The 18,344-nt window shown below is 53.4% G+C and overlaps 1 protein-coding gene across 3 annotated transcripts in view; it reads right to left on the bottom strand.

Moving 5' to 3' along the window:
- The window catches only part of GNAO1 (G protein subunit alpha o1), a 145,413-nt gene that overhangs the window by 17,225 nt on the left and 109,844 nt on the right, over nt 1-18,344 (bottom strand). For all 3 annotated transcript variants that reach the window (XM_081030807.1, XM_081030806.1, XM_081030805.1), the window contains 3 exons: nt 8,405-8,565; nt 3,137-3,265; nt 1,125-1,254 (listed from right to left, as the gene is read on the bottom strand). In XM_081030807.1, the coding sequence (XP_080886933.1) occupies nt 1,125-1,254; nt 3,137-3,265; nt 8,405-8,565 (420 nt within the window). The remainder of the gene's footprint in view (nt 1-1,124; nt 1,255-3,136; nt 3,266-8,404; nt 8,566-18,344) is intronic.

Genomic DNA, 18,344 nt, shown 5'->3' with positions numbered 1-18,344 from the left:
CAGTCTGATAAAAGGCCCATCACTGCGTTAGTCCCCCAGGACGGCGGCTCCTCCCCACCACAGCACCGTGTACCCCACAGCCCACACCCCGCAGCCCATCGGAGCTTCCCAGCAGCCTCGGGACCAGCAGGCGGGACTGATGAGTTAGCAGACCCAGAGAGAACACAGGCCTTGTCCAAGGCCCGCGGTGACCACAGGCCAGCTCCAAACCCCGGTGCTGACCCTGAGACACTTGCAGCCAAGGGCCTGTGAGTGCTGCAGACAGAGGAGCTGACCAATGAGGCTGGGACCGCACAGCCGAGGAGCCCCACTCCCAGCAGGTGCCGTAGGCTTGTGTCTGGCCACCCTGTGGATGCCCCACACCAACGCCCGGCTTCCCTGACAGGCTCTACGGGCAGGCCCACCGTCCTGTGGGCTGCAGCCCAGATGGCGACTCTCAGTGGACCCCCCAGCTCTGACAGTACAATCACCAATCAGCACTGCTGTGCCAGACACGGTTCCAATTACTGCACGCGGATTCCCCACAGACAGGTACTGCTGTCACCCCCTTCGACAGATGACAGTGACTGAATTCAGCAGCAAACCAGGATGAGCCCCAGAGAGACGCAGCACACACGCCAGGTGAGCGCCCCCCACCCCCAGGCCAGGCTGACTCTTGTTCTCCGAGGTCACAGACTGAAAGCGACTCATCATCAGCGGAGAGAACTGGGCTGGCCTCCTCTGCAGGTGCCCCAGCCTGCTGCCCGCCCACCCCATTCACCTCTCCTGGCAGCAACCTGCATCACGCTCAGGGACGGCTGTCAGGGCTAAGACCCCTTCTTTCTGTCTTATGCTCACTTTTGCTCGACTGCACCCTGCCTGCTTTTAGGACCGACTTAATTCAATTCTGGCCTGAGTTTACTGAAGAAGCACTTACTGCCTGAGACCATAATCTGCGCAGATGCGTGTGGTCAGGCTGTGCACACAGAGCCGGATGGCCCACAGCTGCCTTTCCTGCACTGCGTCACCAGGCGTTTGCCCAATGACAGAACCCTTGGCCACCCTACCGCAGGGCCACGTGGGCCACTGAGGCCGATTACGGCCAGTCCTCTCAGTGCCCCCGCAGGCCGGGTGGGCTCACTCACCGTGGTCTCGTCTTCATGGAGCACCTGGTCATAGCCGCTGAGCGCGACGCAGAAGATGATGGCCGTGACGTCCTCGAAGCAGTGGATCCACTTCTTGCGTTCTGATCGTTGGCCCCCGACGTCGAACAGCCTGCCAGAGAGACACGGAAGCTGAAGTGGAGGCGGTGAGGCCCAGCCAGGTGAACGGGTGTCTGGTCAAGCCGAGGGGTTGTGGGGGTACCTGCCCAGAGGCTTCCCCCAGGAGCCCCGCCTCAGCCGCTGACAGCCTGACACCGCCATCCTTGGGGTGGGGGCAGCCACCACTGCTGTCTGCCCCATGACTGGGCTGTGCTTACATGTAGTGACTCAAAGACCTGCCCTCAAATCTCAAGAATTTTGCTAAGGGGTGACCCTCAGGTAGCCCCCGAGGAAACCCCTCTGCGAGGTCTTCCTGTCAGGGCAACATGCACATCCTGTTCCAGGCTTTCTGAGGGTGTCTGTTCATGTCTGTGCTTTGGGAAAAGTCCTAACCAGCCTGGGAGGGAGGCAGGCAGGGACTGTCACCTGTTCTGTGAAGGACAAGTGCGGTATATAGGGGTTAAGTGCCCAGGTGCCGGCAGAGCTGGGGTCTGACGTCTGTCCTGAGCCACCTCTCCTGGGCAGGTGGGTGCCCGCCTCTCCTCCTCTCAGACACCAGCCCTCAGGGGGCACGAGGGCCGTGGGAAGAGACTGTGGGCAGGTGGGGCCACAGCCTGGAAGAGCTGGGTGTCACACTCTGCAGCCTCCTCGGCCAGGGAAGCCTGTGGGCTCACCGCTGCGGGGGGCTGGGCCCTGACCCTGCGAGCATAGGGACCCCACGCCCTCCAGACAGAGGCCTGCAACCAGAGACCTGAGTGGGCTCGGAGGGGGGAGACAGGTTTGGTTCTCGTCTGTCACCACCTACCCCGGATCCTGCTCCCTGCTTTGAAATACAGGGCACTGGCTGATGGCCTCTGTGGCCCCTAAGGGTGCTTCTTCTCAAACTGCCTGCTGGGCAGTGCTGAGCCCAGGTCCCCACCCTGTGCATTTGCGGGGCGAGTGGCAGAGACTGAGGAGAATGGGAGGCGGGAGGCACCTTGGGGTCACTCGGCCCATGACTGTGCTCCCCAGGTTCAGGGGAGTTCTAGAGGCACCTTCACCCAGAACAGCTCCCACAGCCCTGCAAAGAGGCTGCCCAGGACCCAGGGCCCAGGAGACAGAATCTCAGCCCTAGTCTCTACGGGAACAGGCTGGGGCTGGGGAGGTGGGTGGCAAGTGATCTGGAATCCAGCCCTCCCAGACAGGCCAGGGACAGGAAACAGGGCCTTACACCTGTCTATCCCTGCGGTCCCTGCCTTCCTGGCCTCTCTTCCGGCTCCTCCGGACACCCAGCAACCACACCTAGAAGGCAGGCTGGGACCTCCGTGCATGGAGGTCACCCAGGTGGGGACACAGCCCTCCAGGAGGGCCTGAGAAGTTCAGCCACACACCTCAGGGCCCTGCTCTGAGTGCTCAGAGAGCCTGGGCTCAGGTTATGCCCTGTGCTTGGGGACAGCTGTGCTCCTCCCAGGCCTCAGTTTCCCCATTTGTACCAGGACAGGATGGGTCAGCTGATCCATAAGCCCCTTCCAGCTCTGAGATGATGTGGGTCCTTGGGGTTTGTCCCGCCTCATTCCCCATCCTCATTCCCCACCCCTCCCCACTGGTGGCCTTCGAGGCAACCCATCCTCCTCCTCCTCAGATGTCACCCGGGGACAGGCTCCCCTCCTTTGTCCAGTTAACCCCTCCACATTCTTCAGAGCCCCATTCTAGGACCCCTCTTCCAGGAAGCCTCCCTGCTCACCCCAGCCCTCAACTTGATGGAAAACAGACCCACAGACAGGTACCTTCTCAAATCTAACTGTCCCAACATGAAAGCTCTAGAGGCAGGGTGATATCTGGGTGTTCCAGATGAGCTGAGGCTGACAGGCTAGCGTCTCTACCCTGGCTGGGTCTCGGGAGTCCCATGGCCTCACCTGAAGTGGAGGTTCTTGAATGTGAAGTGGGTTTCTACGATGCCGGTAGTTTTGACCCTGGTTCGGAGGATGTCCTGCTCAGTGGGCTGGTAGTCGGTGGCTCCGATCCGATCCAGGCTATCCAGGTAGCTGGGGACAGCAACACAGAGGGGACCATGGACCAAGCTCTGGGCACTGTTCTGGGCTTGCTGAGCCACCCCCCTCAGGGCCCAGTCCCCATCAGGGACCCTTGCAGGCCACTGTGGAAATGATGGCACGACTTTGTCCAGAGCCAGGTGGGGCGGGGGTGAGGGCGGTGACTGAGTAGGAAGGGACATTATGTCCTGGCCACACATTCTCAAAGAGCCTCTAATTCAGAACACAAGGGGCTATGCACACAGTTCCAGGTACACCAGACAAGATCAAACTTTTCAATGAGATCAGTAAGTTTAAAACGCTGTTTTGTCATTTCCTCAGCTCGCAATAACAACGGCCAACAGTTAGGTTCTGTTCTTCACCTGTGTAATCATGCTTCATCCTTAAGCTCTGAGTTAAACGTACTAACCTACAGACTAGAAGACGGGGCCAGTGAAGGTCAGCACCGTGCTCGGCTGTGGGCTGGGGCTTGAACCTGGACTGTTGGCCCCAGAGTTCACGCTCGGACCAGTTTGAAAGATGCCTCCGAGAGGTCTCCCCGAACAACCCCCCACTCTTTCCACACTTCCTGAGAGTTTACCAAGGGGTCTGTGAGCCTCTTCCCATCTCATGCTCTTGGAACAGAAGCTCAGAGGTCACACAGCTGGCCAGTGGCTGGGCCTTCTTGGGACCAGCTCTTTGGCATCAGGGCTCTCTTCCCATGCCACCACTTCTGGAGACAGACCAGGCCTTTGCACTTCACCCACCCAGGCCAAGCACTGAAAGGGCTTTGGGGTCTGTATGGGTTAGGTTTGAGCCCAAAGCCAGGGTAGAAGCTGGGAAATCAGGAAGGAAGGAGCTGAGCCAGGACGGACCTGTAGGATGGGCCAGGCACCTATTCTTCATGCCTGGGGGTAGAAGCAGCCCACAGGGGAGGAGCCCCGAGTGTCTGAGGCGCAGGACGATGAGGGGCCCCAGGTTGCATGTGGAGGGGCCACACTTTGTGAGCACTTGGCCCTGGGACCTGCTGGGGACCAGCTCCCCAGCTTATGGACGTCCATGGTGCTGGGAAAGGCGGATGCCTTCCCCAATGAGGGGCCCAATGGTGAACCATTACCCTAGGCCTGCCTCAAATCCTTGTGAGAATTTTCCCTCAGAAAATGAAACCAAATGGTGGGTTCCCAGCCTCAGTCACACTGCCAGGACAGGGACTCTGCTGGGATTCAAGCCTGGCCCTGTCTGACTCCAGAGCCCATGCTCTTTAACAGGCTCCCAGGGCCCTTCTGCTCTGTGGACAGAGGGGGCGAAGGCTGCAGTGCAGACCTGGCAGCTCGGGCCACCTCAGAGCGTCCCCACAGGCCCTGAGGGTGTGGGCTTAGGCCTCGGCCTGCAGCAGCCCCGCCCAGACCTTCCCACTACTCCTAAACCCCTCTGTGCGTGTCCCCCCCATCCTCCTGCACCTGCTCTCACTGCCTCTGCTTAGAACCCGGGCTGGTTTCAAAGTGACACCCTCCTGCAATCTCCAGCTCGACACCTCTGGTCTTATACACAACCCGGTGCTCTGTGTCTTGGTGCTGCTCGAGCCTCACTCAGGGAGATGGCCACGGGAGGGGAGAGTGAGCAGAGGGATGTGCACCTACTGTGCGCACTACCTCCCCACTGTCCTGGGAAGATGGGGCAGTGAATAAGGCCGACGCAATGTCTAGCTTCCCGGAGCTGGTGTGTGTGTGTGTGTGTGTGTGTGTGTGACAATTAACAAGTAAGAGCTATAACCTGTCAGAAGGTGGTACCAGGATGAGAGAATCAGGCAGTTGGGAGGGAGGCCTGCTGGGGCTGCTATGTGATACAGGATGGTGGGGGGAGCTTCTCAGGTAGGATGACCTTCGAGTGGAGGCGGAGGAAGGTGAGCGGTGAGCCTCCCATGGACCAGCTGAGGGGCCTGCGGGCACGTAGAGGCCGGGAGTGGAGAGAGAAGGAGTGTGGGAGGCAGGCCTGGTGGGGAGTGGAGGCGTGGCAAGCAGGTGGAGCAGGTGGAGCAGGGAGCAGGTGAGACTGGGAGAGGGTGACAGAGGTGGGTGGGGCGCAGCACGTCGGCCTGGGAGGGCACTGTGAGGACTTGGGATTTGTCTCTGAGTGATGGGAGCTCCCGGAAGGTTCTGACCACAAGAGCGTGGAAACACCGGCTCTGCAGCTGTAAGGCGGGGGGCGTGGGTGGGGGTGGCGGGAGGCCTGTGAGGTGGTTGTCGCCGCCATCCATCCAGGGGAGGTGAGGGCAGTTCTCCCCACACAGGTAGCTGTATAGGGGATAAGAAGTGGGGTGCGGGAGGAAGAGCCAGTGAAAGCCGCCTGCATGGGTTGAATGGAGCGGCGCTTGTGGGGGAAGGAGCGGAGGCTGTGCAGGTTTGGGGGGAGGGTGGCTGCAGGAGTTCAGCTGGTATGTATTCATTTGAGATGCGCTGACGTGTTCGCATAGATGCTGGGGGGGGGGAGGGGGAGGACTGGGCTGGCGGTTATCAACGTGCGAGGTTTCCGGGTGTGCGAGGAATTGGAAGCAATGAGGCTGGACCACCCAGGCACGCGGTGGCACGGAGGGGAAGAGGTTCATGGAGGGGAAGGACTGAGCTTGGGGCCTGCAGGTGGGGACAGGCAGGGAGTGGTGAGGGGGTCTGAGGAAGGGACGCCAGTGCGGAAGGCGAGGACCAGGAACGGAGGGGATGGCACTGCAAGGAAGGTCCAGTGCTGCTGGGCGAGGGGGCGGACACTTCGACAGCAAGCACCCATGACGTTTGGTGGGGAGCTGGATTTGGAAAAGCCAATCCTAACCAAGCCATGGAACTTTATTTTATAGTCTTTGCTTGGATGTGCTCAGGTTTCTGGGTTTCTGGGACCTCATTCAGAGGAGAGAGGAGAACCAGCCACGTTCAGAAAATGAGAGAGGGCAGCACTGGACCTTTCCCTCTCTCCCGTGCCCTGGTGCCCTCCCCTCCAGCCTCCGGGGGCTGGGCTGCGGTGCATGGCGACTGGGGCTCTGGGCCTTGGGGAGCCATTCACTCAGTCTAAGATGGAAGTGGAGCCCCTGGAATTGTGCCATGAGACAGACAGCCCTAGTAGGCCTCCCTCTCCCTTCTGTCCCCACAAGAAAAGATGAAACACAGAAGACCTAACCGTAGGTGAACGACAGAATGCCAATACTATACTCTTGGCAGTAGGAAATGGGGAAGGAGGCAGGGACAAGAGAGAAGGAAGGCGGATTTCCTTAGCTTACTTAGTGGGGAGTTGACAAATACAGACTCAAGGTTGTTATTTAAAGTTATAAAAGTAACTATTGGAAGAATTAAAAATAATCCTGTAACTAGCAAAAAAAACGGAGTGGAAGTGGAAGAGACGAGCAAAGTGGAATACTCCAAATTTTATAGCAGGAGGTTGGTACATACTATTTACAGCAGGAGGGCCAGGTTTTTCTGGACACTGCTCGGACAAATAAGTGGAAATAGTAAAGAGTGGGAGAGGGAACAGTCCTGGGAGAAGTTTGCTACTAATTACACACATTTCCGTGTTATAAAAAACATTTTTTCCCCAATGGATTTGTTATAATTGGTTAAATGGATAAAAATGCAAATGGAGAGCGTGAATTGAAGAGTCACTAGAGACAGACTTGGGCCAGTTGGCCCTGAGAGGCCACTGAGGGTTGTGGGGGGCTGTGGGAAGGCCCTGGACAGGTGCCCAGCAGGGGTGCAGGGAGCGGGAGAAGGAGGGAGGACTCTCTCAGGCCACTCAGGGAAGAGCTGGGTGGAGGTCTGTCATCTGAGTGAGCACAGGGACTGTGGACACGAGCTCGAGGCTCACAGCCCTGCCCATCACGGTGTCCCTGAGGGTTCACCAGGGGCTGGGACTCCCAGGTCCCAAGCACTTGCCCTGTGGACAATCGAGGTGTGCAGATGGGAAGGGGCTCTGGCCTTCCTCAAGTCCCTCATTTGTTAGCCGCTGTCATGGCCAGAGAAGAAGTCCCAATGCCCATGTGGAATGCTCTTTTTGTGGTCCTGGCCTCTGCTACACCAGCATTGTGTAGACCGGGGCTTCTTAATCTCGGCACTACTGACATTTGGGGCCAGATAATTCTTTGCTGTGGACTGTCCTGTGCTCTGTAGGGGACTTGCTGGCATCCCAGGCCCCCACCCACGAGACGCCAATAGCACCATCCTAATCATGACAATCAGAAATGTCTCCACATATCGCCAAATGTCTCCTGGGCGCAGAGTGGCCCTGGCTGAGAAGCCCTGGTGAGGGTGCCTGAATCAGATGGGTGTCAGAGCACACGTGGCCTAAAATAGTAGGTTTAAGCCCAGAGGCTCCCACTGAAAAACTGAGCGCCAGACTGCAAAAGTGGGACACATTTCCTGAAAGCTAGGGTGCAATCCCAGTATCTCCAAGACAGAACAAGACACGTCCCCAACCAATGCAGACCATCCCAGGGACTGAGCCTAGGGGCCAAGGGCATGTCACCAGCGAGGACCTCATTAGAGATGCCTGGGTTGACAAATCTGCAGCAGGCGGTCCTGGGATTCTGTCGTCACACGAAGAGCCCCAAGGTCACTTTCTCTGCCTGTCCTTTCCTCCCCCTCCTCTGGCTTTTACTAAGCCTCTTCCCATGGCTTCATTCTCTCTTCTTCCCTTCCCTGCCCTTTCCGGCTCTTTCCTCTCTGCTTTCCTTCCTCTTATTTAGTTATAAGCCAGTATTAAAGTTTATGTTTGATTATTTATTATGTTTATTGGATGGATTACATTTTCCTTATTTTTAATATAGAAGAATGGAAAGGTTCTTTTTCTCTAAAATAAAACAAAATGGTACCAAGTAAGTAATTTCTGCCTATATGGCTGTTGATTTGCGTTTCCGGGGTCAGGGGTTCTCCAGAGCAAGCAGGTGACAGGCCCTGCTGTCCGTCTGGGAGTCCCGCTGTTTGGCTCTCTCTTGTGTGCCCCCGGTCCCTGCCTCTTCCGCATCCCGGGGACAGCAGCAGAAGCCGCTTCCTGTTCCCTCCTGTCACCTGTGGCAGACCTTCTAACAGCTGTGACTTCAGCCCCACTGATCCCCATCCCTGTCCACGCCTGTGTCACCGCTGTGCGGGCAGCCACCCTCCTGCCTGCGACACTCACTATTTGGCAGAATCGTTGAGCTGATACTCCCGGGACCGGTTGAAGCACTCCTGGATTCCTGAGTCACCCCAGAGTCGCATCATGGCAGAAAGCAGTTCTGGGGAGAAGGGCTCGGTGTCTTCCATCCGACTCACCACGTCACACACCATCTTGGCATCGGCCTGTGAGGAGAGATGGGTGGTAGCTTTGAGGTCTTGGTGGGGACAGAAGCCTTGGCTGGACACCTGCTAGGGCATCAGGACAACTCTCAGCCCAAAGGCTGGTCAGATGCCCCGTGCCTCTGGATACATGCAGTCTGGTTTCCTAGGACTCTGGGGGGATGAGTGTTACTGTCCCAGCCTTCAGGCCCTTGTATCGCAGAAGTTCTGACGCAGCACTTCCCAACGATGCCCCGTGCACCCCTAGGGTCCTCTGCCGGCAGGATAGGGAGTCTGTGGGGCTCTGCTCTCCACCCTCTAACACCAGAAAGCTGAGCAGCTCTGCTTTCATTTATTTTGAAAACTGGGGTTCTGAGTAGTATTTGTTGGGGGAAAAATGTCAATGTTCTTGGCTGATGTAAGTTTCTAGACTTCTTACCCCAGGTGGGGCAAAGTCTCTGGAACTGGGCATTTTGGTTACTTGAGAATTCAAGTAGCAGAGGGACAGGGCCTGGTGGAGCTGTACCCTGGGGGTGGGGAGCACCTAGATTCGTTCCCTAGTCAGGGCATATGGTGAAAATGTCTTAAATCAATCATAAATCTCTAGAGCTTAGGTCCTTGGCTGTTCTGAAGTTAAAACTTTTTAGTTACTTGTTTGCCCTTGGTCTGTCACCTGCCTTTCCTTGGGGTCAGGAGGAACTAGGCCTGGTTAAACAAGGGCAGGGTGAAAGTTGAACAGTGAGGCAGGGAGCACACCCTTTCTCTGCCTCCTGTCCCTTCCTCCATTGTCTGAGGGGGTACAATATGCGTAAGGCACACACGCATGGAGGCCGAGACTCTGCTGGAATTGCAGACAAAGGACTCCATAATGAACAGGTGTCTTCCCTCTTCCCCTCATTTTGGATACCAAACAGTCTCACCCATCTTCAAAGACTACAACTGAATGCACACACCACCTAACCAGGAAGGTGGTGTTCCCTGAGGACTCAGAAGGCTCTTAAAGTCACTGACTTCACCATCACCAGCACCCTACACATGCATGTAGCATGTGACAGTTTACAAAGGACGTTCCAGTGTACACACACTATTTGCTTAGAATTTCAAACCACATCACGAGGGGATGCGGGAGGCTGCATTATGGGCCTGAGTCTTCGCAGGACCTGTGTCCTTGCCCTCTGCCCAGTATCTTTGCATTTCCTTCCCTTACAGGCAGAATGGACTGCCTCTCTCCTCGACTGTGATCGTGGCCGAAGGACTCACTCCAGCCCATGGGAAGATGTAGCAGATGTGCACCCAGCCCTTAAGAGGCCTCCGTGTTTGCACTTGTCCTCTTGGGCTGCTACCATCATCATGGACCTGCCCAGGCTCTCCCATTCACCCCAGGAAGAGGGTGAGGGGTGCACGGAGCACCGCTGAGCCCCCCCTGGGTCTCAGATGCTCAGCTGAACCCCTGCCCCGTGAGAAGAAAGGATTGCCGTTTTACGTGACTGAGTTAGGGGAGGTTTGTGAGAGGTCTGTGAGATGGCACTGGTGTGATAATAGCTAACTAGTACAGTGGTCGCTATAACTGTTATTATCCCCATTTTACAGGTTAGGAAACTGCGGGTCAGAGAGAGAAGGCAATCACCTATGTTCACAGGTGGCTAAGTGGCAGAGCTGGGACTCAAGATCAGGAGGTAACACCACAGAGGACAGACCCACACGTGCTGAGAGCAGTCACCAACTTACAGAAACTGCCAGCAAATGATGCCTGATGGAGGGGTCCGCACCAAGGGTAACATTGTTTCCAGAAAGGTCTGTGCGACCACTGATTTACTGTCCAGGTCGGAGCAAGTGAATGTGAAGCAGGTGCTGTGGCCAAGCCCCACGTATACCTGGGCCTGTCCCCAAGGCTGCCTTCAGAGGGCTCCTGCAGGTGGACTGGCCTCCTGCCTCTCCTTCTGGGTGCCGCAGGCCGCACGGTTTGGGAGTTAGTGCCCAGGATGGACAGGAATTGTGGGCAAATACCCCAGCTTCCTGGTCCTCACAGGAAGACAATTCTGCGATGTGTCTGCACAGTCTCCCAGGAATCCGATACAGCCTGGGGAAGGCTGGACTAGATGATGTCCTGGGACTGGCCAGTGGATCGCCAGGGCTCTGGGGCTGTCTGCCCAGCTTCATCTCATCTCAGAGGTGCGAGGTCTTGTGCTGGCGGTGCCCCGGCCCACCCTAGCTCTTTCCGCAGATCTTCCCCAGCTCAGTGTATGGCACCACTATGGGTCCAACTGCCCAAACTCAAAGACTAGGCGTCTTCTTGGCTTTGCCACTTCCCTCCACTGTCTAGTATTCTGTGGGTTTCTCTTTCAAGCCTGTTTCAGTCAGTCCACTTCTCCCCATCTCCTCTCGTCCATGCCCGAGTCTAAGCCACCACCACCTTTCTCCTGGCTGCCCCATGCCCCCTCCCAAGGACTCCCTGCCTCCCTTTTGCTTCTCTCCAGTCTGTTCCCCACACAGGAGACCAGTACTTTCCTCCTAACATCGATTCTCCCCATCTCCCTTAGAAAAAGAACCCCCCAAGCTTTAACTGGGTACACTGACATCCAATTACAAGACCACATTCCCTAATTTTGCTTGCAGCTAGGTGTGACCATGTGACAACTTTTACTGAAGTGTAGTGAGGTCTTCGGGAAACGTCTTTTTAAAGGGAAGGCACACTCTTTTTCTCTCATTTATTCCTGAAGCCTGGACCTTGGATGTGATAGCTGGAGCTCTAGCAGCCAATTTCGATCATGAAGACGATATCTACACCTTAGGGATAACGGAACAGTAATCTAAAAACAGCCTAGATCCTTAAAGAACTTTGTGGACACTCCATACCACCTGGACTTTTTAATTTAATTTAATTTAATTTAATTTAATTTTTACATTTAGAATCACCTCCTATCTTATTTAAGTCATTATTTTCCGAGTCTCAAATATTCACAGTCAAATCCAATCCTAGTGGATGTAATAACTCTTCCTATTAAACTCTTTCAATACCTTTCCATTATTCCTAAATCCCAAACTCCTTCCCTTGGCCTCCCCAAGCCCCATGTCTCCATTCACTTCCAGGGCCTGGGAGGTGCCCAGGAGTCCCCATCGTCTGAGATTGGGATGGCTTACGTCACTTTAACAGTCAGATCTTCAAAACGCTTCCCTGCTCTTCAGGGCAATGTAGACTTTTCAATAAGCATCAGTGGCAAAGAGGCTGGGAGCTAAAGTGTAATAAAGAGCCTTTTCTCTCCCAAGAGATGAATGCAACAAATATGGTGGGAAGTAAATAGGAATTTTCAGTCAGGTGACCTGGGTTCAAAATGGCTCTGCAGCTTTTTAGCCATGTGACCCTGGATAGACCACTTACCCTCTCTGAACCTCTGGTCTTATTAGTTTCCACCTCACAGGGTTGTTTGTGCAGATGAAACAGGCTAAAGATGTGCCACGGCTTTGCAACATAAAGAGCCCTGCAAATGTTAGTTATTATAAGCAAAGATGAAGTCCCTCAGACACAAACACGCTGACGTAAAATAAGCCTGCTTTGTACAGACTGCAGACCAGCATGACGATTTGATAACAATAATCATAGTAATTATAATAATAACCCCTTCCATTTGAGGAGCTACTTTGGCTCTTTCCGTTTTCCTCCATCTCTAATCTTTTAGGCTAAGTGAAGTGTGAGTACGTGCACACACACACACACCCGACACACACCAGTACACACACATACTCTAGTTGCAGGGACAAGCCTCCATCAGGCCTTGGAGGGGCCTGTGCCCTGCCCTGCCCTGCCCTGTACATTATAGTTGTCCCAGCTGCCACCAGGGGGCAGAAGCACACAGGTCAAGGAAAGAGGGAGCCAAGCCCAAGGGACCAGGCAGGGCAGGGCCAGGCCCAGCGGGCATAGCTGCCTTTCTTGGCTGCCAACTCTGCTAAGGGGAGGAGGCAGAGAGACGTCAGCTGCTAGAAGCCTGGCTGACATGGAGAATGGCAGGGGAGGGGAGCAAGGAGCATTCTGGGTACTTAGTTACGCCAGACCCATGCCACCCAGGCCCGTACATCTGAGGAAATGCAGCAGTCATGTCCTGTCTCTCTCACACACAGGGGAGTGAGTACCCCTTCCTTCTTCTGCAGCGGGGCCTCAGCATAGTGGGGGGCAGCAGTGGAAAGAGGGGCCCACTCTTCACACCCTGGGCTTTCCTAGCCCTGGGCTGGCAGATTGCTCCCTAATTGTGACTCTCAGTGAAGTAGTGCCACCCCAGGGACATTTTCGACATTTGCGAGATGTCTTTCTTTGTAGCAATAATTGGGGCTCTATAGGCATTTAGTGGTTGGGGACCAGGTGAGCTTGGGGCTCTTTCTTTGCTTGGGCCTAGGGGTCTTCGCAAGGCCTGTGCCTGCAGCATGCTGTCAGGTCACAGGGTGTCTGGGGTGGGGTGGCGGCTGGGAGACCTCAGAGGTCTACCACTTGCCTTAGGGAGGGAACCCTTCCCAGTTCCCCTGAGGGGTCCGACAGCAGAACCAAGGATTTGGTGCCGTTTCCAATCCTCCCTCCTTCCAAATCTGCGCATTCCTTCCCCGTCCACCCATCCACACACCCGTTCTACCTATCCAGGCTACCCACCTTTCTAACATCATGCATCCACCCACCTACCCATCACATCATCTACCATCAGCCCCCCGGCTCATCCATCCACTCACTTCCACACCCACCCACTTTCCCTTTACCTCCCTTCTGATCTCCCAAAGCATCTGTCTATCCCTTAATTATTCATTTGTGCACCCATTCCTTTCATTCCTCTTCGATCTATCTAGCCACCCATTTATCCATCCACCCATTTACTCATTTATCCACCGTACACCAACTACTGAGCGGGGTCTTGGCCTTAACAACGTTCATATTTGGCATAAAGAGGACATGCTGCTTGAATCTCCCCAGCCTGTTAGCTGGTGCCCTGAACACATCAGGTGAGAAGTGTCCCCTTGACTTTCCTTCCCTCTGTCCCATGACCCGTCTTGGTCAGGGGCCTGTGGCCTTGTTCTGGAAGGCTCTCCTAAGATCTCTAGCTGGGTCAGAAGCTAGTCCAAACTTCCTGGGTTCTTCAGGGATTTGTCCTAAGCCCTTCTGAGGAGCCTCTCCGTGATGGGCCCAGCCTGCTTCCTGTGGAGGCAGAGAAGGCTGGCGTTTTCCGAAGGACCTCACTTTCTGAAGGATCGTTCCCCTTGCAGCCTTAAAACCCTTGGATCTTCCAATTGTTTAGAAGCAGGCTTTTCTGCTGGCTTTTCCGTGGCCTGAGTCCCGAGTCCCTGTCACCGGTTCTGTCACTGGACACCTAAAAGTGTCCGCTTGGAAGCATTGGTCAGCCCGTCAGGGGAGTGGTTTCCCACCGGGGCGCCGGCCTAAGTAGAAGGAGCCAGTGCTGGACCAGTGAACGTTCCTTCACCACAGGCTGCCTGAGCATCTGCGCTGTGCTGAGCCCAGGACTGGGCGCCAGGGACAGAACAGCCAGCAGGACATGTATCCTGTCTGCCCACGCGTGTAGTCCAGTGAGGGCATCAGACACATCCACCACAAACTGTGGGGACAGGACGGCTCTTCCACAGAGTAAGGTCTGGGCCTCAAGGAGAAATTAGGGTGTGGGGTGGGGTGTATGAGAAGGGGTATGTCTGGGACAGGAGCAATCAGGGGTCAGCTATGCCCAGAAGGCAGGGCACAGGGCAGACACTGGGGTTCCCTGAGGAGGGAGTTAGGGGGGAAGGGCAGAGAGCTTAGCAAAGCCGAGGACCGTGCCAGGAGCAGTGGTCCTGGAAGGTGTCAGGTGCCCCTCCAGCCATCCGCGGGCTTGAGGACAATGGCAGGGCTTGGAAGTCTGTGCAGCCCTGAGGTATTTAACTAAGAATAGCCACCTGACTGCACAGATGGCCCACGTGTGTGGACTTGTGTACCTCCAGTGGGGTAGGGCTTGGAGGCAGTCTGGGGTCCCACTGTGGGGCAGCTCTGAGGGTGTGAAAACTCTTCCCACAGAGACAATGCTAGCGCTCCCTGTGTGTGGTGTGGGACGGGAGCTCTCACTCTGCCTGTGCTTCCTGGGCTCCCTGCTCCTCAGGGCACGTGGCTGCCCCCTTGTTCTGGGCTTTCAGGCCCCTCCCCTGCTTCGCCCTTCTCAGATGAGGCCGTTTCACTTCATGTAGCTCCTAAAACCACTCCAGCAGGGTGTCCTGTGCCAGGGCCGGGTAGGGAGACGGGCAGGGGACAGGGCGGCAGCTAGTCCAGAGCTTCTGCACAGGGAATGCCGAGGCCAGTGCCGAATGGGGCGGGGGGGGGGCGGGTAGAGGAGGCTGGCCTGCTGGAGTGCGGATGCCCCCGTGTGCTAGGTGGGTGACCGGCAGAGACAGGGGGATGCCGGATGGAGGCTGTCCGGGGCCCGCAAGGGCAGTGGTCCGCTCGGATCCCCGAGGATGGAGTGGGGATCCACCTGACCACAGTTCCGACCATCACCACCTTGGGACAGCCTTATGTGGAGCCACTTTCTCTTGGAGTCCTTCTCCCCCTGCAGGCCCAGACCTGCCGTCTGTACCTTCTGGGCGTCTCCTAGGCAGAGGCCCAGTGGACAGGTGAACGACCAAGCAGGCACTATGCAGTCAAAAGTAAACTTTAAGGGGCAGAATTTCCAAATCCATGATGCCCTCACCCTCTGCCTCCTTTTTCCTGAGCTCGATGTTCTAAGACAGGAGAAAGGAACTAAAATTGGAAAGGCTAAATTTCTAAGAAACGAACAAGGGCAGAATGAAATTACCCACACAGAGCTCAGTGAAAGGGAAAGAAAAGTGATAATGGCCAACCTCGTCTCTTCAGAACACAAAGTGACGATGGTGAATAGTTTAATTAGAGCTGCCTCGGCTGGGAGATATTAGCAACACAATCATGGGAGAGAAAAGAGGGGTGCTGGAACACTACACACATGGCAGGGGGCTGGGGGGGCGGGAGGAGCCGGGCAAGTCCTAAAGATGACAGGTCTGGCTGACTGCTGCCCCTCCTCGGGCTGATTCACTGACACCCCTTCCTGTCTCCTCATCCTCTCACTGAAGACATCAGTTCCCATCCATTACAATGATCAGACACTGTTTTGTTCTCGAAAAGGAGCATGTCACCCTGCTTCCAGGATCTCAGGGCCACAGCTTCGAGTGGTGCATCTGGGGTCAAAAGTGGAACTCAGCCTACATTCTCTGACTGGCGCCGGGACCCTGGTCAAATCTCATCTCGTCTCAGGGTCTCAGTGCTCCCAAATGCGCAAGGGAGGAGTTGGCTAAATCAGTGGCTTTCAAAGGGTGGTCTGTGGACCCCTGGGGATCTCTGAGGCCCTTTCAGGGGTTCACAAGATCAAAACTGCTTTCTGACAATACTAAGGCATTACTGGTCTTTCTAACAGAGTTAATGTTTGCACTGAAGGTGTGAAACCAATAGTAAATAAAACTGCTAGCCCCTCAGCAGGAAGCAGGGACACCAACTGGCACTAGCTGCCATTGTCCTCTTTGCCACCATGCATTTACAATGAAAGGAATTCCCCTTTTACTCAAGAATGTCCTTGATGTAGTAAAAATTATGAATTAAAAAATCTCTACCCTTGAGTACACACATCTTTTTCATATTCTATGGGACAAAGTGTGCATAGAACTTTTGCTGCAAACCAAAGGATGATGGTTATCTTGAGGAAAAGCTGAGCTGCTGGCTGGGATAGTCCCTTTTTTCATGGGACACCACTTTTACTTGAAAGAATGCCTGACAAACAATGGTAATTCAGACTTGGGTCTTTGGCAAACATTTTCTAAAAATGAACCAAGTAAGCCTATCACTTCAGGGAAAACAACGAACACATTTGCTACCAAAATGAAAAAATTCCAGCTTTCAAGTGAAAAGCCAGAATTTTGGAACTTGTATTTATCACTGTACGCCTGTCAGCCTCCCAATATCTAAAAACTGTTACGAGATATAATCAGTGTTGCAGTTAACAACTGTGAGTTTTTGATATTGTATGCTAAAACGTGCCCACATTTGGAAGATCTGCGACCTCAGTGAACCAATAGTTTCCAAATGACCAAACAATGTTAAAATCATGGGTGTCAGAGACCCATTCAAAGTGCGAAGTAGAACGATGGATTTTTTTAAAAGACTTCATTTTTTTAAGAGCAGTTTTAGGTTTACAACAAAATGGAGAGGAAGGTGCAGAGATTTCCCCTGTGCCCCCTGCCCCCCCACGTGCACACCCTCCTCTGTTGTTAACATCTCACCAGCATGATGCATTTTTCTTTTGCCTTAAACCAAGGATGAACCTGACACATCGTCACCCAAAGTCGGTAGTTCACCTTAGAGTTCACTTGGTGGTGTATATTCTGTGGGTTTACGCATATGTATAACGTATCCACCATCCCAGTATCGTACAGAGTATTTTCACTGCCCTAAAAATCCTCTGTGCTCTGTCTAGTCTCCTCTCCCTTTCCCCTCATCCCCAACACTATTCACATTTTTACTGTGTCCATAGTTTTGCCTTTTCCAGAATGTCATATAATTGGAATCAGACAGTATATAGCCTTTTTAGACTGCCTTTTTTTCACTTAGTAACATGCATTTAAGGTTCCTCCATGTCTTCTCATAGCCTGATAGTCCATTTCTATTTAGGGCTGAATGATATTCCATTGTGTGTATATATCATAGTTCATTTACCCATTCACCTACTGAAGGAAATCTTGATTGCGTCTAAGTTTTGGCATTTATGTATAAAGCTGCTATAAACACCCAGCTTTTTGTGTGGACATAAGTTTACACATCTTTGGGGTAAATACCAAGGAGTATATTGCTGAATTGTATGATAAGAGTATGTTTAGTTTTATAAAAAACTAACAAACTGTCTTCCAAAGTGGCTGTACCATTTTGCATTCTCATCAGTGATGAATGACAGTTCCTGTTGCTCCACATCCTGGCCAGCATTTGATGTTGTCAGTGCCAGATTTTGGCCATTCTGATAGGTGTGTGGTGGAATCTCATTGTTGTTTTAATTTGCATTTCCATGATGACATGTGATGTGGTGTATCTTTTCATATGCTTATTTGCCATGTGTATATCTTCTTTGGTGAGATGTCTCTTAAGGGTTTTGGCCTATTGTTTTCTTATTGTTGAATTTTAAGAGTTTGGACTGCAGTGCTTTATTAGATGTGTCTTTTGCAAATATTTTCTCCCAATCTGTGGCTTGTCTTCTCATTCTCTTGACACTGTTGTTTACAGAGAAGAAGTTTCTAATTTTAATGAAGTCCAGCTTATCAATGATTTCTATCACAATTCCGTCTTTGCTGTTGTATCTAAAAAGGCATTGTCATACTCAAGGCCATCTAGGTTTTCTCCTATGTTATCTTCTAGAAGTTTTATAGTTTTGTGTGTTGCATTTAGGTCTATGATCCATTTGGAGTCAATTTTTGTGAAATTTTGTGAAGAGTGTAAAGTCTGTGTTTAGATTCTCTTTTTCTTCTTTTTTGCATGTGGATGTCCAGTTGTTCCAGCACCATTTGTTGAAGAAACCAATGGATTTTAATGTAACAGAATAGGAAAGGGTCATTGATATAGTTTCAGATTGCAACTATCCTTTAAGAAACTAACACTTGTCCAGTTTTGGTGCATTTCAAAGAGTTATCTGAAAAGGCTAGTAAAATACTTGTCCTTCCTTTTCCAATTACATGTTTGTGTGCGGCCAAATTTTATTCATATTCTTCAACCAAAACAATACATCACAACAGACTGA

This window comes from Rhinolophus hipposideros, assembly GCF_964194185.1.
Source record: "Rhinolophus hipposideros genome assembly, chromosome: 21".
In the NCBI taxonomy this organism is placed as follows: domain Eukaryota; kingdom Metazoa; phylum Chordata; class Mammalia; order Chiroptera; family Rhinolophidae; genus Rhinolophus; species Rhinolophus hipposideros.
This window is presented reverse-complemented; position numbering and strand designations above follow the sequence as displayed.